Consider the following 20,094-nt stretch of genomic DNA (forward strand, 5'->3'; position numbering starts at 1 on the left):
CCACTGTCCGCAAATGGGAGAGAGAGAGCTCTGGTGTCTCTTCCTCCTTTTATAAGGGCACCAACCCTATTGGATCAGGGCCCCACTCTTCTGACCTCCTTTAACTTTAATTACCTCTCTAAGGACTCTAGCTCCAAATACAGTTGCATTGGGGGTTAGGGCTTCAACATATAAACCTGAGGCGGATACGGTTCAGTCCACACCACTACAATACGTGCACTTCGGTTTCCTTTTTTTAAAAAAATTTTCAATCCATAGTCTAGCCCACATTAACCTCTTGGACTCTGGAGTTGAATACCTCTGAGTTCCAGCCCCAATCACATTTTTGGGGATCTCTGTGACTCTGGGCAAGATACTTAACCTCTCTGAGCCTCCGTTTCCTTGTCTGTAAAATGAAGTACTGAAGACAGAACCAGCTCTCGTGGTCAGTCATGGGCTGAATGAGATACCCAGCAGTGCACAACAAGCACTCGCTACGTGTGGTCTTTTCATTTGTGTTAGGAGCACTCCCCAGGGCTCCCAAAAACCTTTGACAATATAATATTTAATAGCTTTATTTTTAATAGCTTAATGTTTAATAGCACTCCAGAGCATGGATGTGCCTAATTTCCGTAACCATCCTGCCAGGTGATTGGAGGGCAGAGAGAAATTACGAGGAAGGCAGCCCTGGCGCTTCTGAAGCCAGCAGGCAGTGCGTTCATCTGCAGGGCTGCTAGAAACTTGGCATGGAAGGCTGGCCTCCCAGCCGTGCTCTGGTCAGATGGAGACAAAGAGGGCAGGAGGGGAGCAGAAGAGCCGGGATGAAGGGGCTGGCGGGATGGATATGCAAGGCGGGAAGTCACATCCTGGGCGGGTGAGAAGCATCACTCGGCCCAGTGGAAGGTGGGGTATAAAGAGAAGGGGGACGTTACGAGCAAGAGAAGAAATGCTGGTTGAGTGTTCGGGAGATGATCTCTGAGACGCTGGGGGTCAGGGAGGGGAAGGGCTGCACACGCCAGGCACCCCTGTCCTCAGTGGCCCGCCGGGCACAGCTTTCTCCCTGCTGTCCCCACCCTGGCTGTCATCCCCACAGACAGAGCACCCTCCATGGAGCAGCCACAGTGGTATATAAGGTCGGAGCCAGAGCGGGACACCTCCAGCCTTCCAGTGGCTTCCAGACAGAATCCAGGCTCTGTGTCACCATCTGGCCTCCTCCTCCCCTCTTAGCTCATCTCAGAACTCACAGGTTGAGCTCTTAGCCCGAGGGTCTTCCCTCACGCTCTTGCCTCTTTTCCGAAGGTTCTCCCCTCCTTGCCTGAGTCACTTTTTTAAAAAAATTTTATTTTTAATTTTTAAAATTGAAGTATAGTTGATTTATAACGTTGTGTTAGTTTCTGGTGTACAGCACAATGATTCATTATACATATACATATATATGTTCTTTTTCAGATTCTTCTCCATTATAGGTTATTACAGGATATGGAATATAGTTCCCCTTGCTGTACAGCAAGTCTTTGTTGTTTCTGTTTTGTATATAGTAGTGTGTATCTGAAAATCCCAGACTCCCATTTTATCTCTCCCCACCCCCTTCCTCCCTGGTAACCACAAGTTTGTTTTCTGTCTGTGAGTCCTTTTCTGTTTTGTAGATAAGTTCATCTGTGTCATTTTTTTTAGATTCCACATATAAGTGATATCATACGATATTTGTCTTTCTCCTTTTGGTTTATCACGTAGTATAGTAACCCCTAGGCCCATCCATGTTGCTGTAAATGGCATTATTTCTTTTTTATGGCTGAGTAGTATTCCATTGTGTGTGTGTGTGTGTGTGTGTGTGTGTGTGTGTGTGTGTGTGTGTGTGTGTGTGTGTATCTCACTGTTGATGGGCATGTAGGGTGCTTCCATGTCCTGGCTATTGTAAATAGTGCTGCTGTGAACATTGGGGTGTACGTATGTTTTTGGAATAGAGTTTCCTCCAGATACACGCCCAGGAGAGGGATTGTTGGATCATAGGGTAAGTCTATTTTTAGATTTTTAAGGAATCTCCACACTACTTTCCATAATGGCTGCACCAAACTGCATTCCCACCAACAGCGTAGGCAAGTTCCCTTTTCTCCACACCCTCTCCAGTATTTATCGTTTGTGGACTTTTGAGTGATGGCCATTCTGACCAGTGTGAGGTGATACCTCATTGCAGTTTTGATATGCATTTCTCTGATAATTAGCAATATTGAGCATTTTCTCATGTGCCTATTAGCCTTTTGTACGTCTTCACTGGAGAAATGTTTGTTTAGGTCTTCTGCCCGCGTTTTGATTGGGTTGTTTGGGGTTTTGTTGTTGTTACGGAGTTGTATGAGCTGTTTGTATTCTGGAAATTAAGCCCTTGTCAGTTGCCTGAGTAACTCTGGATGCTCCTTCAGGTCTTAGTTGAAAGCCATTCTTCCTGGCAGCCTCTCCTGCTTTCCCCAGACTAAGCCAAGACCCCCCATGACACGTTCTCCTTTGTGTAACAATTGACACTCATTAAAGATTTGCATGATTATTATTTTTAAATTGTCTCGATTAATTTTGGTTCACAGGTAATTGAGCAGACTGTACAGAGAGTTCTAATACCCGTTTCCCCACACAGTTCCCCCGTTACTAGCCTCTTGCATTCGTTTGGTACCTTTGTTACAGCTGATGAACGATCGTTGATGTGTTATTGTCAACTAGAGTCCACAGTTAACGTTAGGGCTCTGTCTTGGAGCTGGGTTTTGACAAATGCATAATGTCGTGTATCCACCATGACAGTGTCACACAGAATAGTGTCACTGCCCTAAAAATCCCCTGGGCTCCAACTATCCAGTTCCTGCCCCTCCCCCAATCACTGGTTTTTTAAAGTTATCTCCCTGCTGGACTCTATCCTCCATCAGAGCAGGGACGCCTGTCTGCTTTGTCGACCATTAGACTTGCTCTTCCCAGCTCAGAGCCTGGCATACAACAGGCACCCTATAAATATGTTTCTTTGCATATTTTAATAAAAATAAAATTCTACCAAACACGTTATTCTGCAATTTGCTTTTTACAAATATTGACCCTATATCTTGGAAATCTTCCCATATCAAAATATAGAGCACACTCTCTCTCTTTAACTTTTCATTATGAATTATTTCCAACATGCACACAAAACTAGAACGTACTCTCGTGAACGGCTGTATACCTAACTCGCAGCCTCAGCCATTAGCTCACAGCCCTTCTTGTTTCGTCTGAATCTCTGCCCGTGTTCCCCCTTTCTGTGTTATTCTGCAGCAGATCCCAGACATCAGATCATTTCATCTGTAAGTATGTGTGTGTGACCCTAAAGATAAGGGCTTTTTAAAAAGGAACCACAATACCATCACTGAACTTAACAAACATTCATTTAATATCACCAAATATAGTCAGTGTTCAAATTTCCAGTCGTCTTGTGAATACGTGTCTTGCTCATCTGAGTTTAGAGGCTGTTTGAACCGGGCTCCCAGCGAGGCCCACGCCCTGCACTCGGTCGCGACGCCTTTGAGATTTCTCTTCATCTTGGTCGTCCGCCCACCTCATCGAGTTTTGCCCCTTTGCAATTCACCCTTTCTAGAAACTATGTCATCAGTTCTGGAGTTTCCCACAGTCTGGATTTTGCTGACTGCGTCCCCCCAGTGTTGCTTAGTACATTTCTCTGTCCTCTGTATTTCCTGTGAATTCGTAGCTGGGTCCAGAGTGTTGATCAGATTCAAGTTCAGTGTGTCTTGACGAGGCTGCTTCAGGGTAGGGTGTGCCCGTCCATCAGGAAGCTGTTCTCAGGTTGCTTCTCTGTGGATGCTCTGTGCCTAAAGCCGTCTATTCAGTAGGGGACGCTAAGTGGGGACTAATTCTATCTTTCCTTCTCCAATTATCAGCTAGAATGCTTCTATAAAAAGAAACATCCTCTCATCAACTGTTGGTTACCTGGAGGTACAGTTATATAGGACAGGCAAGGCAAATACTTGATTCTTTCCTTTTATTTACTGGGTTCAGAATAATGAGTTGCCTATAAATATTTGAATGAAGGAATGAATAATACATGTGTGGGTGAATTGACAGGGGCTTGGGAGTCGGGGCTTCTCTCTGCCCTCAAGGGCATGGGTGCAGGCTGCAGCCAAGAGCAGAGGTGCAGCCTGGGGCCAGGTCCACGTCTACACAACCAGGGGCAGGTCCCCCTCACTCCCTGTCAACCCACCACGGTTGAGAGCAAAGGTGATCAGAAGCTGCGTTATTAAAAAATGCAGCACCTGGGACAAGGGCACCTCATCTTGGAGAAGACCCACAGCAGTGAGCCAGGGGAAGGCCCGGGGACGGGGGTGTTCCCTCGACGGGTGGGGAATCGGGAACATTTGGCCCGGGGGAGCGTCGTGGCAGGTTGGACGAGTAGCCTGAAGGGTCCCTCCCAGCCCCTCCCGGGAGCCAGGCCGGCCCGCCCGCGAGCTCGCTGACGCCTCTGCCCCCTCCGTGCCCCCCCAGGTGCAAGTGCAACCTCCACGCCAACCTGTGCTCCGTGCACGAGGGCAGCCTGCAGTGCGAGTGCGAACACAACACCACGGGCCCCGACTGCGGCAAGTGCAAGAGGAGCTTCCGCACACGCTCCTGGCGGGCCGGCTCCTACCTGCCGCTGCCCCACGGCTCTCCCAACGCGTGTGCGTACCGCGCCCCTCCCCACCGGGGCCCCGCGAGGTCACGGTCTCCAGGAGCTGTGGATTCCGTCACTCCCATGCGCACACGGCATGCACAGACTTGCAAGCACGCCCACACTGACACACAGGCACTAGCACAGGCACACACACGCGCACATGCACGCTCACTCCTTGTGACTCAGCTCCTGAGCGCCAGGCCTTGCGATCAGACCCTCTAGCGTGACTGCATCCTGCCCACCCCGTCCTCCGGAACCGAGGGGAGCGGCTCAGCATCCTCCCTGCCTTCCTTCCTTCCCCTTCTTGACCCCAAGGCAGGAGAGAGGGCCCGCAGGGTGTCAGGAGCCCTGGGGACCCTTCACTCCAGGCTGACCGTGGCAAGCAGCCCCATTCCTCCTAACCAGCCTTATGGGGCATTTACAAGGTGCTGCACAGCAGCGAGTGCTGGCGGGGGGTCCCCACGCCCTCGACCCTCAGGGCGGCTCCTGGAAGTGGGTTTTCCCTTGTCCCATTTTACAGAGGGGTCCTCCGAGGCCCTGGCCCTTGCCCTCTGCACTATCCTCTCCTCTCCTGGCTCAGCCTTCCTGTGCCGGAGGCCAGCCTCAGGGGGTGCCCGTACACCCCTGCATCGTGAACACCCTTCGGGGGGGCCACCCATCATCAGCCCCCAGCATAGTCCACGGGTGTCTCCATGAAATCAAGAATTTCCGGGCACTGCTGCGCTGCCACGGATAAGGGCCCGGGCTGGTACTGGGTGGGGTCTCCCCAGTCCCCCCACCCTAGTGACTTCACTGATGTCTGACATTCGTGCTTTGACAAGGCTGCACGGGGCACTGTGTACACAGCTTCTGAGCCCTCACCATAACCTCTGGAGGGGTATTTTTAGAATTCCCCCACTCTCTGGATGAGCAAACTGAGGCCCAGTGACCGTCAGTGCCCCTCGATTTAGCAGCGAGTTAGGTGCCAGCAACTGGACCTGATTCCAAAGCCAGGCAGGGTGGCAGGCTTCTGCACCAGGACTGCTCAGCCCGCCCCTTCAGGGTGCACTCCTGGCAGCCCCTCCATCGGCACCCCTGCCACCGACCGGTGAAAGATTTATGTAACTTTAGGCTGATCAAAGCTGGAAGCCTCACAATGAGGCTTTGACAGACGCGTCCTGTCCTACGTGTTCCGGGCAGCGACTCCACAGGCTTTTGAAGGGTGACTTGCCAGGCTCATAGCGTGCGGGCCTTCAAAGGCACAGGTTGTGCTTGGGGCGCCAACAGCCCGGCCCCGCCTGGCTCCCTCCCCACGGGGTGCCTGACCCGTCTCTTTGGTGCCAAAACCATTTCTTGAACCCTTTCTTTAGTCGCTGTCACCTCCCTCTGACTGGTAGTCTCGCCTCCTTTCATCCGTCCTGCTGACCTCACCCACCTCCTCCCCGCCTGCTCCCTGCCTTGTCTCTGTGCCCCATCCTCCTCCTGGAAGGATCCTCTGAGGTCCCCTGGCACCCACAGACTGAGACCCTTACCTTCAGGTCATGCACTGTGGGGTCCCCAGGCTCAGCTTCCAAGACTCCCTCACTGCCTGCCGCCAGGGTCACCAGGAGAGGTCCACCCACCACATGCACCCCTGCCCACACCCCGGCATCCACCTGAGGGCTTCCCGGAGCACAGAGTGGCTCCTTCCTTTGTCAGGAACACCTGGGGTGGGGGGTGGAGCTTGGGCACCGGCTCCTTCCGCCTAAGACTGATGGTTCCTACCCTAGTATCGTAAGTCCCCTGGTCAAACCCGTCCCTGGGGCACAGACACACAGAGACAGAAAAGCCCAGTTGGGATCAGGCCTCGGCCACTCACAGCTGGGTGGCCTTGGACAAACCATTTCTTCTCCTGAGCCCTGTTTTCTCGTCTGTAGAATCAGGACCCTAATAAAACCCCTGTGGGACTGTTGTGAGGCCTGAGTGGCCCTCAGGCAGAACTCTCTCAACACCTGTGAGTTGAGAGATTATCTTCCAATCAGTGGTTCAGCTGTCCCTGAATTTCCCCTGAAGGGAGCAGGCACTGTGGTTTCTCTTGGGCGCCCAGTAAATTAGTCTGCCCCGTGGTTGAGACCCTCATTTTCTGTGGCATCCCACTGCCCTCCAGAGAATGTCCTCCCACCTCTTTGTCCTGCACTGGAGGCCCCAAGAGTCTAAAATCAAACAAGAAGTGTGTGTGCAAAGCCCCCGGTTAGGGTAAGTCACAGCTCTGAGACTCAGTTTCTCCATCTGCAAAATGGGCTAATAGCAACCCCTCTCAGGGTGCCGGTGAGGATGGAGTGGATAATCCAACCCAGTCCTCACATAGTGAGGTGCCCAGGCCCCCCAGTTTCTTGCCCCCGGCCCTGCCTCCCCCTCCTCTGCAGGGAGGTGGCGGCCAGGCCCCTTACTCTGCTGTGACCCTTCTCTTCCTGCAGGTGCCGCTGCGGGCTCCGCCGTTGGCAGTAAGTACAAAGCTGGGTCACCGCCCTGGGGAAGGTGACTGGGACCCTCAGTGCACGAGCCTCTTTGCACGTCCTGGAAAGAGCAGGAGAGAGAAGAAGGGGCTTTGCTGCCCCTGCTGAGCCCAGGGGCCTCCCCACCTCTCCTCTAATCACGCCACATTTGCTTTCCCCCTCCTCACTGCCTCCTGCCTGTCTCCTAATTTCTCCCCTTCAGCCTCTTGGCCAGTGCTGCTTTGGAAAGGTCCCCTTCTGCACCCCCAGGTGAACTCCCTGCTTCTCCCTCTCCTGTCAGGCAAGGGGGGGTCACCTTCCCCAACCAGTGGCAGAATCCCCACCCCCACCTCCCCGGGTCTGACCGTGGGGTTTGGCCTCCCTCCGGGCAGCCTGAAGCTGTCACCTCTGCAGCCGCTCCCCTGCAGTGAGGCTGGGGGAGGTAAGTCCGCATCTTGATGCATCCAGGTCAGCTCAGGTCCCAGAGCAGTCAGACCATCTGAGTCGGGGAGTCCTGAGAACTCAACAGGGAAGGTGAGGGAGGGTGGGAGGGTGACGGACAGACTGTCATGAGTCACCGTCAAGTAGTCACAGCACCGGGCATCGGCTAAGCAGGACGCTTGGATTATGTCCTTTCCTCCTTCCAGCCCCCGCCCCCCGGACAGGTAGGTATCGTCACCTGCTCTGAGACGCAGCAGGAGAGGACCTGACAGAGTCAAACCGCCAGCTAGCGGCAGACCCCCCAAATCTCAGAAAGGCTTCCGGGGGCGCGGCCTCCCTCCTCCAGGGCTCTTTAGGCCCACACTCGCCCCCAGGTGGCTCCCTGCTGGGACACCAGTGGACAGAGAGGGGGCCAGAGGAGGCTGGATCTGGTGGGGACACCTGTCCACTCAGCGGGGTCGTAAGTTGCTCCTCTGTGTTTCGGCCCCCCACCAACCCCCCACCCTCTCTTACTTTTCTCATCTCTCACCAGGCAACAGCAGGTCCCGGAAAGACCCCGTCCCCCAAGCCCCTGTGGCCCCTGTGGCCACAAGGGGGGACCCCACCACTCCTGCCCCCTCCACGTCCACTGCTGGGGCCCCCGTGGCCCCCAGCACCCCACAGCCCACAGGTGGGTACCCAGGTACAGCCCCAGCTGCCCTGCCCTTTCCCGCTTCTTGCCCGAGTCCCCGCCTCTCTCTGTGATGTATGATGTGGGAGGCATCAGCCCCGGGGAGGGCAGGGGCTTGGCTTTTAGTGTAGAGAAGGCTAGAGCTGCAGAGCCAGAGCCGCCAGAGCATGAGGCCAGGAGGCCTCCAGGCCGTCTGGATCCACCTGTCATGGGGCCCCAGCCAGGGGATCCAGGGCTCACTTCAAGGTCCTAAATCCTCTTCCTCCTGCCCTGCCCCAAGGCACTGCTCAGGAGGACCCCAGACAGGTGTGGCCAAAAGGACAGGGTGTGTCCTCGGAGGATGGGGCCCTGTGGCTGGAAGGCCACGTGAAATTTCCCCCAGAGCTGGGGCCTGTCTCCCAGTGATGTTCCTGCCTCCAGGGAGCCAGCCCAGCTCCACCCACACCCAGCTCTGTCCCCACCGCCCCTCAGCAGCCCACCCCTAGAAATTAGGGGGTGCAGGGTTAGCCAAGAAGGCTGACTCCTCAGATCAGCAAGGCAGAAGGGAACCTCTGAGCTGGGGTCCTCAGATTATGGACTGCTGGGCCTTTCAATACTGAGTGTGGGGGGCAGGGCCAGGCCAGGGGTGTGTTCAAGGCTTGGGGTGTGGGAGTGGCTCTCTGGTGTCACGTCACGTCACCTGGGGAGTCCCACAAGACCCTGCCTACTGCAGGTGCCAGGAGTCTGAAAGGATTCATCCTTCCCAGAGGGTGCCAGGAGGATGTGGCCAAGGGCAGTTCCTCCTGGTCCCACCAGCCGGGAAGTGGTACCCCAACAGCAACCCCCACCCTGTACCCACCTGCCTCTGCACAGGGGAGATGACACTGTAGGGGCTCCTTACTATTTGGGCAGTGCTGTGGCCTTCCTCTCTCTGATGCTCAGGGACCCTGGGAGGGCCAGCATTTCCAAAAGGCAGAGAGCCCTCTGTCAGCTGGGGAGAGGTCCGCCTGCACTCCGACCTCTCCTGCCTCCCCTGTTAGGGGGCAGGGCGCCCAGCCCTCTCCCAGCCAGTGAAAGCCGTGGGAAGTTCCCCTCGCCCAGCTTCTTCCTGGGACCAGGGGGTGGCACATCACATCTCTTCTTTCTGCCTCCCTCCCTTCTCCCCGGGAGGCATTTGCAGGAGGCAGGGGCTACCCAGGAGATTCAAGGATTTCAGGAGAGCCTCCTGACCCAGGAATCCTCTTTGGGGTGAAGAACACAAGTCACCCTGGGAATTCCGGGCTCCGGACATAAGGTGGTCCAGCGTCCTGAGACTTGCGCTTTTTTCGCTGAGCCTGTGATGGGCAGACTGGTCCAAAAATAGCCATGGTGGGTGCTGTGTCTGCCTGCAAACGGTGATCTGTCTGGGAGGCCAGACAGGCGTGCACACATACACACACACACACACACACACACACGCTGAGGAACCCAAGCTCCATTTTCGGAGCTGCTTCTGACATAGCACAAGGGGTACAAACTGCAAAACTAGAATTAAGGGCAGCGTCAGAGCCAGGGCGGTGAGCCTGGACGAGGTAAGGTTTGAATCATGAGGGTCTCCAGGACTCAGATGGTGAGAAGGAGGCAGCCCTCCCTCCAGGCCGGACTAGCAAACGTTCCGCTTTGCATCCTGAGCCCAGCACTGGGCAGCAGGAATGAACGGACAAAGGCGGCTGCAGTATGACAGCCAGTGACCTGAGTCACCTTAGGGGTCATCACTCCTCTTTAGCAACTGGAGCCTCTGCCTGGGCCCCCATGAAGCCTGGACCCCCACTAATCACGGCCCCGACTGCAGCTGGTGGAGAGTGGACGTGCCCTGGGCTGGGAGCTGGTATCGTATTTCTTGTTCAGCTCCGAGAGATGCGGCTGCTAATTTCCTAGTCCCACAGGCGAGGATATTAAGGCTTAGGGAGAAGCCGCTGGACTTCTATGGTAGGTAAATTATATCTCAATAAAGCTGTTTAAAAAAGAAAGAAGCAGTTGCTCGAGGTAACAGGCTGGACTGGAACTCGGGGCTCACTGACTCCAGACGCTCCCTGCCCCCTCAGCGGCCCAATGCCACTGCCCCAGGCCTTGGGGGGCTGTGAGGTGGTGCCACCTGTAAGACCTGATTTGCAGCGCTCCCCAGTTCCGAAGGAACAGACGGGGCCTCCAACTGGTCTTGGCACATTACACGGGCCATGGCGAGAAGGTTCTTCCTGCACACCTGAGTGTGTCCCTGGAAGGCCCAGCTGGAGCCTTTCCCATCCCCAGCTCCTGGCCCCCAGAAAGGTCCTGAGTCTCTCCAGGTGCCTCCCAACAGGTGCTCCAGGCTCTTCGACCAGAGTCCACCTGGACCTGTAAACCCCTGGCCCAGATGTTTCTCCCTCCTGCCAGTGTCAAGATGTCTGTAGGGCAGGGGCTGCAGGCGGAAAGGCTGCTCAGGACCCCATTCCTCTCCCCAGCCTGGCCGCGGAGGGTGGTGGGAGGGGCTGCAAAGCAGAATGCCTTCAGGGCAGGCTTATTGCAGCGCTAATTAAGCCCTGGCCAATTTGGGTCCTTTGGCCACCTCTCATTGAACATCACATTAATGTCAACTTGATGTCCAGAAGCTCCCGGCTCCCAGCTGGAAAGTCTCCCGCACTTTTTAGCTGGTAGATTTTTTTTTTCATTTCCCCGCCAACCGGCATCATGCGTAATCCCTTTAAGAAGTGGGAAAAATTTGATTTCTCCCCTGTCCCTCTGGGTTTGTCTTTGAAATTCGGTGCAGAGCGAGTCCTTGCCTTACTGGCCCTGCCTGTGTGTCCTGCTGTTCCAACCAGTCTTGGAGATGGGCACTGGGGCCTTCGGGGGCTGACTCACGTTGGGATCCCTGGTGAAAAAGGGCCCAAATAGGGGTCAGGGAGGATGCTCCAGTGCCCAGATGGGGGTTGGATGGGAAGCCTTTGAGGACCCTCTGGACACGTTTGATGTCTCGGCCAGATCACACGTCCCCTTTACAGCCATTAGCCAGACATCAGCACCGAGAGGTCTAGGCCCAGACACAGGGCTCAGACACTCTGCCCTTCAGTCTGACAAGGGGTTACGTGGGGAGGGAGGAAGAGCTCCAAGAATCAGGTGTTCCACTGAAGATAGGACTGCCCAAAGTGCGCAGATTCTCGGGCATGGGGCCCCCTTCCATCTGGATTCCGTGTGCCCTTCACAGGCTGCGGTAGTGTAGACGCTGCCTCTCCCGTAGATTTGAACCCAGCTCTGCTTGGCTAGTGTAGACAGAGCTGCTTCTTATAGTGCTGCTGCCTGTGAGGGGCCTGTAGTGGGTGATGCCTCAGTGGGTCCCCAGGACAGCCCCGCCTCAGCCCCTTGGATAACCTGGCTTCTTCTCTTCTTTCCCCCAAGAGAGGGTCAGGCCAGCCACCGCTGCTCCCCTCTGGGAGAGCACCCCCTGGCCCCAGGGGTCCTCCAGTGCAGAAGGTACGGGGGCAAGTTCCTTGTGAGACTGTAGTGGAGGTAGCAGGGGCACGCGGTGGGGGCCCAGGGGGAGGGGCCAGAGGGTGCTGAGGGGAGGGGCGCTGATGTGACCTCACCACAAATCCCTTCTAATCCAACACTCCCCGGGGGCTCCCAAGCCAAGCGGAGTCTCTGCCTTGGTAACAGTAACCCTTCTCTCCAGCCACCGTGTTCACAGGACACCTGGGCCGCGTGAACCTCAGAGAGGGGCAGAGGGCTCTCTGCAGTGGGGTGGCTGTGAGTGGATGAAGGGAGAGGGCAGCGTGTTCCAGGCAGCAGGACCAGCTGGGGCAAAGGCTTGGCGGCAGGATGGCAGTGAGCAATGGCCTGACAAAGCGGGATGCAAGGAGGGGTCGTGGAAGGCACTGAGACCAAGCCCAGAGCCTTAGTCTCCACTCATGGGTGCGTGGGCTCACCTACGGCCACGGTGGACATGCGCAGGAAGCACACAGGGCCTGCCTGAGTCTCCAAGAAGGGAAGCTGTCCCCAGTCCCAGCTCAGAGTTCCCTGGACATTAGGCCCTAATGCCCAGCTTGGGCAGCAACCCCACCCACACTTCCAGTTCTCCTCCAGTGCCAGCTATGGACAGTGAGCAGAGCTTTGAGCGCCCCCTGCTGGCAAGCCGTTTCAGAGCCAGTCCCACAATTGGTGAGGGTCCAGTTCCCAGGCACCTGGAGGCCTCTGAGTCTGAGCATCCTCCCCGGTGACGGTGGCGGAGTCAGAAAGAGTAGGCCAGGGCCGACCCTTCCCGGCCCTGGACTGACTAGGACACCACAGCCTCCAGGGGGAAGCCAAGGTGATGATGCTCCCGGGACATGGCATGATCCCCCCCCAAACACAGGGCTGGGATTCTGGGTAGTGGGAGGCAGGGCAGTGTGTGCTCGTGGCTGGACAGAACCTGTGGGTGGGGAGTCTATGGACAGAAGAGGACTCGCTTCGGCTGGAGCAGGGAGATTGTTTCAGGAAGAAAGGGAGATGCCAAAATCTTGAATGCCAGGTTCAGACTTTGGACTTGGTGCTCACAGGAGTTTGGAGAGGATAGGGGAGAACAAGAGTAGAAGGGGGTGCAAAGAGATGTTTCCAACCAGTCAAAGAATGTTCCAGCTTCAGCAAAGTATTTAGCTTAATACGAGGGGAGTTAGAGGATTAATCCAGCTGGATGTGTAGGTGGTCTCTGAGGAGGGACCAAATGCCAGCCTGGTTTTGCATGCTGTGGCATCTCAAATCTGAGCAGGTAACAAAGCTGCCCCAGAGCTTGCCCAGGGCACCCAGGGAGTCTTTGCTGGGTTTTACCTGGGCCCAGACAGCACCCCGCCCCGGGCAGCTGGACCATGGCTGATAAAAGAGCTTGTTTCTCATCTCTCCAAGCCGTGGGCACCTCTGCTGCTGCCCCTGCCCTTGCCAAGGTCTCCAAACTCTTCCAGCTCAGGCCTAAATCTCCTCAAGTGATGCCTATTGAAGAATTCCAAGGTAAGAGGAAGGACCCGGGGTGAATCGGCCCTCCTCCAGCACCTCTCTCCTGACTCCCACTGGGGAAAAGACACGATGCAGGACAAGGACCGGTGCCTGGCTCAGAAAAACCCTCCCTGAGAGCTGGGTCAAGGTGAAACCGAGCTCTCTCCCCTCCAGGCCTCCCTCCCCAAGGGAGCTGGGAGTAGGTGTGAGTCAGAAGCACAGTGGGCAGGCACAGGGCGGGCAGAGCAACTTCCAGAAATAGCGTGCCCTGGCTCCCCTGGGAGGTGTGGCCTGGGGCTCGTCTTGGTTGAAGCAAGATTTGTGGGACACAGGGGTCACCAACACTACTCCTTGGGACACCTGGAGGGTGCCTCACTTTCTGTCTCTGGAAGGACAAGGTGAAGGGGACAGGTCCAGGAGGCCATGGTGTGGGAATGCCCACCACCTCCTCCTGGGCACATCCCCGAGGCTCATTTCTCCAAGGTCCTCCGTGCACTTGACCTTGACACCTCGTCAGTCCCTCCTTCCCCCATCACAAAAGGGAGGTTGGGTCCTCTAGAGCTGCACACGGTGTTTCACAGAGGGTGGCTGGCATCCTTCCTTGTTCGAGGGGAGCTACATCAGCTTTCTTGTTCAAGGGTGTTGAGCCCCTGAAGAGGGACACCAAGGGATGGCCCCCCTTCTTGTGGCAGGGAAGGTGACCCTTCTCCCCAAATCCTGCCCCTTGATAAAGTCATAGGAGCTAACTCCAACCTCTGGGGGCCTTGCTCAAGGCAGTCCCTGGAGTAGGTGTAGGGCTGGAGGAGACAGCAGTAAGGCTGGGAGATGGTTGTCCTCGGCATGGAGCCGTGTACCTCCAGTGAGAGTTAGAAACTGGTCCAAAACTAGCAGGAGATGCTCAGGGCACAAACTTAAAGGCAGCGCTCACTCTCAGGCTCCTACAAGAGCAGGCCCTCTGATGCCAATCAAATTTGCAGAACAGCTCAGGCTAATAAGACAGGGTCCTCCAGGTGGATGATTTCCTTCCAGTCGTCTTCCAAAGCAGCACGGGGAGGAAGCTCCTGGCCCTTTCCATCTTGTCCAGCATTCACGCATGCGTCTCTCCTTCATTGACACTGGGATAACGTGGTGAACACCATGAACCCAGGCACCGCCCTCCCTGAGCTCACAGTCTGGCAGCATGCCCCATTCTCCCTGCATGAATCACTTCTAATCACCCCAGAATCCTGCGGGCATCCCTTCAGAGGGCACTTTCCCCTGGCACCTGGCCGGGCCTTTAGCAGGTGCTGCCCACGGGCCCTCCCTGGTCCCCTGCCCACAGGGCCGGGTGGGAATTAGTGGGCTGCGCTTGCACTGGTTCTTGATCAGGCTCAAAGCTAGCAGGCCCATCTCTCCCCAGACGGTACAGAAGTGTGGGAGGCCCACGGCAGCTGCCCGAACAGGGTCCCGGCCCCTGCTTGTCCCGGGTGGGTCCTTCCTCTCCCAGTGCCCAACTGTCCCAAGTGCACGGGGGAAGGGGCAGCAGGAAGGCACAGCCTCCTTCTGCTCGCTGACCCGGGGTGTTTCCCACGCTCGGCCGGCTCAGACTGCGAGTGCTACGGCCACTCCAACCGCTGCAGCTACATCGACTTCCTCAACGTGGTGACCTGTGTCAGCTGCAAGCACAACACGCGGGGCCAGCACTGCCAGCACTGCCGTCTGGGCTACTACCGCAACGGCTCCGCCGAGCTGGACGATGAGAACGTGTGCATCGGTGAGCCGCCGACTGGGATGCGGGGGCGCAGCGCGAGAGTGCGTGGGACGGGCACCTGGAGCAAGAGCGGTGTGAGATGGGGCGTGGGGACCCCTGCCTCAAGAGGCCCCCTGGGGCGGCTGTGGAAATCCCAACCCCAGGGCCCCCTCCAGCTGGGCATCTCTAAAGACAGAAGCTTCCAGAACCGGCTCTAATGATAACCTCCCCATGCAGTCCTCCCTGCAGGCACTGGAGTTTCAGATCCACTAGTTAGAGTCGAACACTGGTTGTAGGGCTTGCCTTGCTGTGTGCCTTTGGGCAACTCTTCCCGGCTCTGAGCCTGTTTCCCTGTTTGCAAAACCTGAAGGTGGAGCAGATCAAAGGCTTTTAATTCCCTTTCTGTAACTGAAGCCTTTCTTTAAATGAAATTTTTCTCACGCTTGATAAGCAGAGCCCAGCTCATAAAGCTGCCCTCCACCCTCAGTGGGAAAATGGTCTGCTTTCTTCAAACTGTTCCAGGACTGGCTTTTGGGGTAAAGAAAGAAATCTACATGGGTCCTGAGCCCAGGGCAGGGGAGGGACAGACCATCCCAAGAGGCCAAACTCATGGCCCACACCAATACCCACTAGCCTAGAAGGCTGTCGCCAGTAGAGGCCAGTTCTCGGCCTTAGGGTGCCCTGCCCACTTGGGAACACACTGCCTATTCCCCAGCTCCCCAGGCAGCTCTGGCTGTGCGCAGGGGGGGTGCCCACGAAGCTGCAGCTGTCAGGCTGAATTACGGCAGCAGCCTTCAGATAATTCCATCAACTCTAAAGTGATCCCAACGGAACTGCACTGGCCTGTCACACTGGCCAGCAGCGGGGACAGGGCGGGGACTCTGGATCCGATTAGAGGCACCACTCGCCCCCCAGCCCCCTCCTTTCTCCTTGCCTGTCTGCCTCCACCCCCAGGCCCAGCACTGAGCTATGGTGGCCGATTACCCCCCCCACACACACGCACACAACCACAGCCCCCAGGAGAGCTGCCCGGTGGCCTCCGACGAGGCTCCTCCCACCTGTCAGTCACAGCTCTTTAGAGGTGAGAGGGATCAGCGCCCCGTCCGGTTACAGATGCGGAGACGGAGGTCCAGGGAGGGGAAGGGGCTGGCGGGGGCCACACAATGCCAGGGCCAGAGAGGGCAAGGGAGTTAGTGGATGTGACGGAATGAAAGTAGTCTTCCCTCCAGATGTAGACACCCCTGGCAGACCCCCACCCGCCGTCCAGCCGGGAGCGCGGAGATCCGGCTGGGAGGGTGGCGGGGTCGGGCAGGGTGGGTCCGAGCGAACCGGGCCTAAGTCGCCCTGATCGCGCACCTTACACGTGTCCGTCCAGAGTGTAACTGCAACCAGATCGGCTCCTTGCATGACCGGTGCAACGAGACAGGCTTCTGCGAGTGCCGCGAGGGCGCGGCGGGGCCCAAGTGTGACGACTGCCTCCCCACGCACTACTGGCGCCAGGGCTGCTACCGTGAGTGCGCGCCACCACGCAGGCGGGGCCGGCTGCCGTGGGGCCCCTGGGTGGCGGGGACTGACGCTGGCAAAGGCAGGGTCTGGTGGTGGGCGGGGCCAGGTGGGCGGGGCCTGGGGCGACCTTGTGGGGAGTCGGTCCTTGAAGGAGCTGGAGGCAAAAGTGGAGTTGGGGGCTGGCTAGAGTTGGTTGAAGGCTCCGGGAAGTCAGAGAGTTTGCGGGGAGGAGGGGAGGCTGTCCAAAGAAACGCTGGGTGGCGGAGACCCAAGGTGAGCCACGGGAGAGGGTGGAAGGGCGCCCCTGGCACATGGAAGAGCACGTGCAAAGCTCTGGAGGCCAGAGAGCTGGCGCAGCTGAAGTACCTCTCCAAGGCCAGTGCCCCGGGGCGGGGAGAGCCAGGGCTCCGGCGGGAGGGAGGCGGGGGCCAGGTCTCGCCTGGCCTTTGATACCATCCACGCAGGTACGCTTCTTACCAAGTGGGCCCTGAGCCTCCAGCACCCCCTGGTCCAGGCCGCGACGTCCGAGTCGCAGAAGCTCCAGCGTGGGGGCTGGACCGGGCCGCCCTCCGCGTTAACTGCCCCTCCGCCCCGCAGCCAACGTGTGCGACGACGACCAGCTGCTCTGCCAGAACGGCGGCACCTGCGTGCAGAACCAGCGCTGCGCCTGCCCGCGCGGCTACACCGGCGCGCGCTGCGAGCAGCCCCGCTGCGACCCCGCGGACGACGACGGCGGCCTGGACTGCGACCGCTCGCCGGGGGCCGCGCCGCGCCCCGCCACCCTGCTCGGCTGCCTGCTGTTGCTGGGGCTGGCCGCCCGCCTGGACTGCTGAGCCCGCCGGAGGACCCGCGGCGCCCGGGCGGCCGGGTCCGCGCGCCGCGCCGCGCCCCGCCTCGCCCCGCGCCCGGGGAGCCGGCGGGGGCGGGGGGGCGGGGGCCGGGGCCGGCGTCCGAGGCCAGTCGGCGAGAAGGGTGCGGCCTGAGCTGCTCCCAGGTGCTACTCAGCAGAGTCCTCCCGCCCTCCTCCCGCCCCCAACATCCCAAGTGGCACCTGCCCCCCTGCCCGGCACTGCAGCTGCGGCGCTGTGGGGCCCTGGCCCCAGCGACCTGCGATTTTGGATTTTAGTTTTAGTTTTTCTTTCATATTACCCATCACCTCTTTTCTTTCTTTTTTCTTTTTTTCTTTTCTTTCTCTCTCTCTCTCTTTTTTTTTTTTTTTTTTACTGGCGATGAGACAGAGGTCTCACCCCAACACCCCCAGGTCCTGCCTCCTGCCACACACACACACACACACACCACACACACACACACACACACACACACACACACAAACACGACTGTTGCAGACACCCGCTGCGCCTGTCTCTGGCCCTCAATCAGCCAGGGGACCCGGAATTCCAGTTGCCTACAACTCTAGTCGCTGACTTGATTCTCTTTTATATTCTTTCTTTGTTTTCTTTGGCCACCCACCAGACCCCAGGCCTTGGGAGAGGCCTGGTGACCAAGGAGCTCACTGTCTGGGGGAGGGAGTTAGGAAGGAGGGTCGGGAGGACTGGAAACTTCGTTTTGTAGAGAATTATTTTTGTTTGTATTAACCGCCCCTAGAAGGAGGGCCCTGAGCAGGAGGCTGGTCACCACGGTGGGTGGTTGATGGTGTATAATCCGACAGTAAAGAATCTGTTCACTGCTGCCTCCAAGGCCTGTTTCCTTTCTGTTCTTTTATACCCATCAAGCTTGGGGTTTAAAGAGGAACCCACAAGACAGCCTTAAACTATTTCACCATCAGTGCCATCCCTTCCCCAGGCCCTTCGGGGAATAACAGGCAGGGTGGCCAGCAGAGCTATCTCACCGCTTGGCCAGGCATGGCCCCGCAGTGATGCACACGTTCCCCAAACTTGGGAGGTTGTCCCCCTCCTTTCCCTAAAAAGAAAATAAATATATAAAATAAATCCAGAGTTTATTGGCACTTTTCCTGTGCTGTCCTCAAATTTCAAAGCACGTGGTGGACACGGAGACCATTGCTGAGAAGTCCAAGGGAAGTGACTGGCAGAGCGTTCTAACAGAGCTTGACTTCAATGCTCCTATTTGTACATCAGCATGGGGATTTGGGGGTCCTATCAGCCCTGCGGGTCCCTCCAGCTTCAGGCCCCATGTCTACTGCTGCCGCTGCCTCCTTCCAGCGCCCCCTGTTGGCCAGATTTAAAAGTGGGCGCAGGCTGGTGGAGACAGGAAATACAAAGACCCAACGCGGACCACCATCTCCTCCCTCCTTCCTCTTTACCTCCCCAGCATCAGGAAGGGGACGGTCGAGGAGACCGGGGGCACCGAGGGAGTTGTAAAAGGAAGCTCGGAAGAAAGGGGTCCATGAACTTAGCCCCGTGCTTTGGGAGCACCTGTGGGTCTCTCCATCCTTTGGGGGTTCACTTCCCAGCTGTCTCTGGAGAAGGTCTAGATTTCCCTGCCCACCTGCTTACTTCCCAGCAGCCCCAGGAGACTCCCAGCCGCACGGACCAGGTCCCGTGTTGCTCCCACAGCCTCCGCCTGCAGTAACCGTCTGCCTGCAGTTGCTCTTTCTAGGTGGGGAAGTTTAGAACCAACCGCATCCCTCCTGCAAGTCCCCAGACGGAGCTTGACCCACCTTGGCCTTGAGGATGACAAGAGATTACAACACAGCTACAAGAGGGTATAAACTATACTTACAGCCTCACAGGGCCAGACGCCACCCTCTACTGGCCACCGCTCTCAACTCTCAACCCTAAAGAAAGTGCCTTCTCTCTGGTCCCCCAGTGGCCTCTCTGTTACCATCCTCACCTTCTTATTGACAGAACCCCACTTAGCCCAATGGCTAAAAGGAAAGGTCCCTGGGCTCCTAGTAGAGAGGAGTGGCCATGTGACATAGCTCTGGCCAATGGGATAGAAGCAGGGCTGATGGGCAGGGCTGATGGGCGGGGTCTCCAGAAAGCCCCTTAGAAAGCCTCTCCTCCCCTCAACTCCCACGGAGCCTCAGTTGACCAAGTTTGGGGCCGTGGCCTTTCTCTCTCACCCTTCCTCCTGATGCTCAGTCAGCACTTGTGGGGGAGCCATCCCCTCAGGATGGTGGGGCCGAGAAGGTGGAAGTTGCTTTTCCGAGGACCTAGAAGAGCCAGGGACACCAGCCCTGGTTGCTGACCTCCGCACTTCTTAATGTGTGAGAAAAAAATAAATCTTGATGTGATTAAAATACCAGTCTTTGGATTTTCTGTTATACGCAGACTCACCAATTCCTAAGTTATGGGTCCTCCCCACCCATACCTGCCCCCTCCCCCCAGTCCACTGAGGCCAGAGAGACTAAGAGACCCCTCCCTCAGCCGCAGCCCCCAGGATGTAATCCTGCCCAGGACATGACCACAGGTCACAGGGGCATTAGGCCAAGGGGTCCAGGGCCTTCTCTGTCTCAAGTCACCTCTTCCCAGGACAGAAAATACCTCTACCTTCAAAGGGAGCACAGGGCAGGCTGACCAAAATCTACCTCTAGAGAAACAGCACCTGGTGGCTGTGATCTGTAAGCAGTGATGCCTTCCTCCTAATCATTGCGATATTGAAATATAAAGGAACTACATCAATTCAGCCCCAAACACACACACAGACTGAGGTCTGACAGAAGCAGAGCTTGAGACAGGGGTTCAGTGCGTGGGTTTCCGGAGGGTGT

At 57.1% G+C, this 20,094-nt stretch overlaps 1 protein-coding gene across 4 annotated transcripts in view; it reads left to right on the plus strand.

The window, feature by feature from the left end:
* Nucleotides 1-18,361, plus strand: part of NTNG2 (netrin G2) — a 70,556-nt gene extending 52,195 nt beyond the window's left edge. For 3 of the 4 annotated variants that reach the window (XM_074362449.1, XM_074362448.1, XM_074362450.1), the window contains 7 exons: nucleotides 4,486-4,658; nucleotides 7,087-7,113; nucleotides 8,078-8,215; nucleotides 13,085-13,186; nucleotides 14,757-14,924; nucleotides 16,276-16,410; nucleotides 17,004-18,361. In XM_074362449.1, the coding sequence (XP_074218550.1) occupies nucleotides 4,486-4,658; nucleotides 7,087-7,113; nucleotides 8,078-8,215; nucleotides 13,085-13,186; nucleotides 14,757-14,924; nucleotides 16,276-16,410; nucleotides 17,004-17,239 (979 nt within the window). In that variant the 3' untranslated portion in view covers nucleotides 17,240-18,361. The remainder of the gene's footprint in view (nucleotides 1-4,485; nucleotides 4,659-7,086; nucleotides 7,114-8,077; nucleotides 8,216-13,084; nucleotides 13,187-14,756; nucleotides 14,925-16,275; nucleotides 16,411-17,003) is intronic. The other variant, XM_074362451.1, reaches the window with a different exon arrangement.
* Nucleotides 18,362-20,094: the final 1,733 nt, after the last annotated feature.

This window comes from Camelus bactrianus, chromosome 4 (assembly GCF_048773025.1).
Source record: "Camelus bactrianus isolate YW-2024 breed Bactrian camel chromosome 4, ASM4877302v1, whole genome shotgun sequence".
Lineage (NCBI taxonomy): Eukaryota > Metazoa > Chordata > Mammalia > Artiodactyla > Camelidae > Camelus > Camelus bactrianus.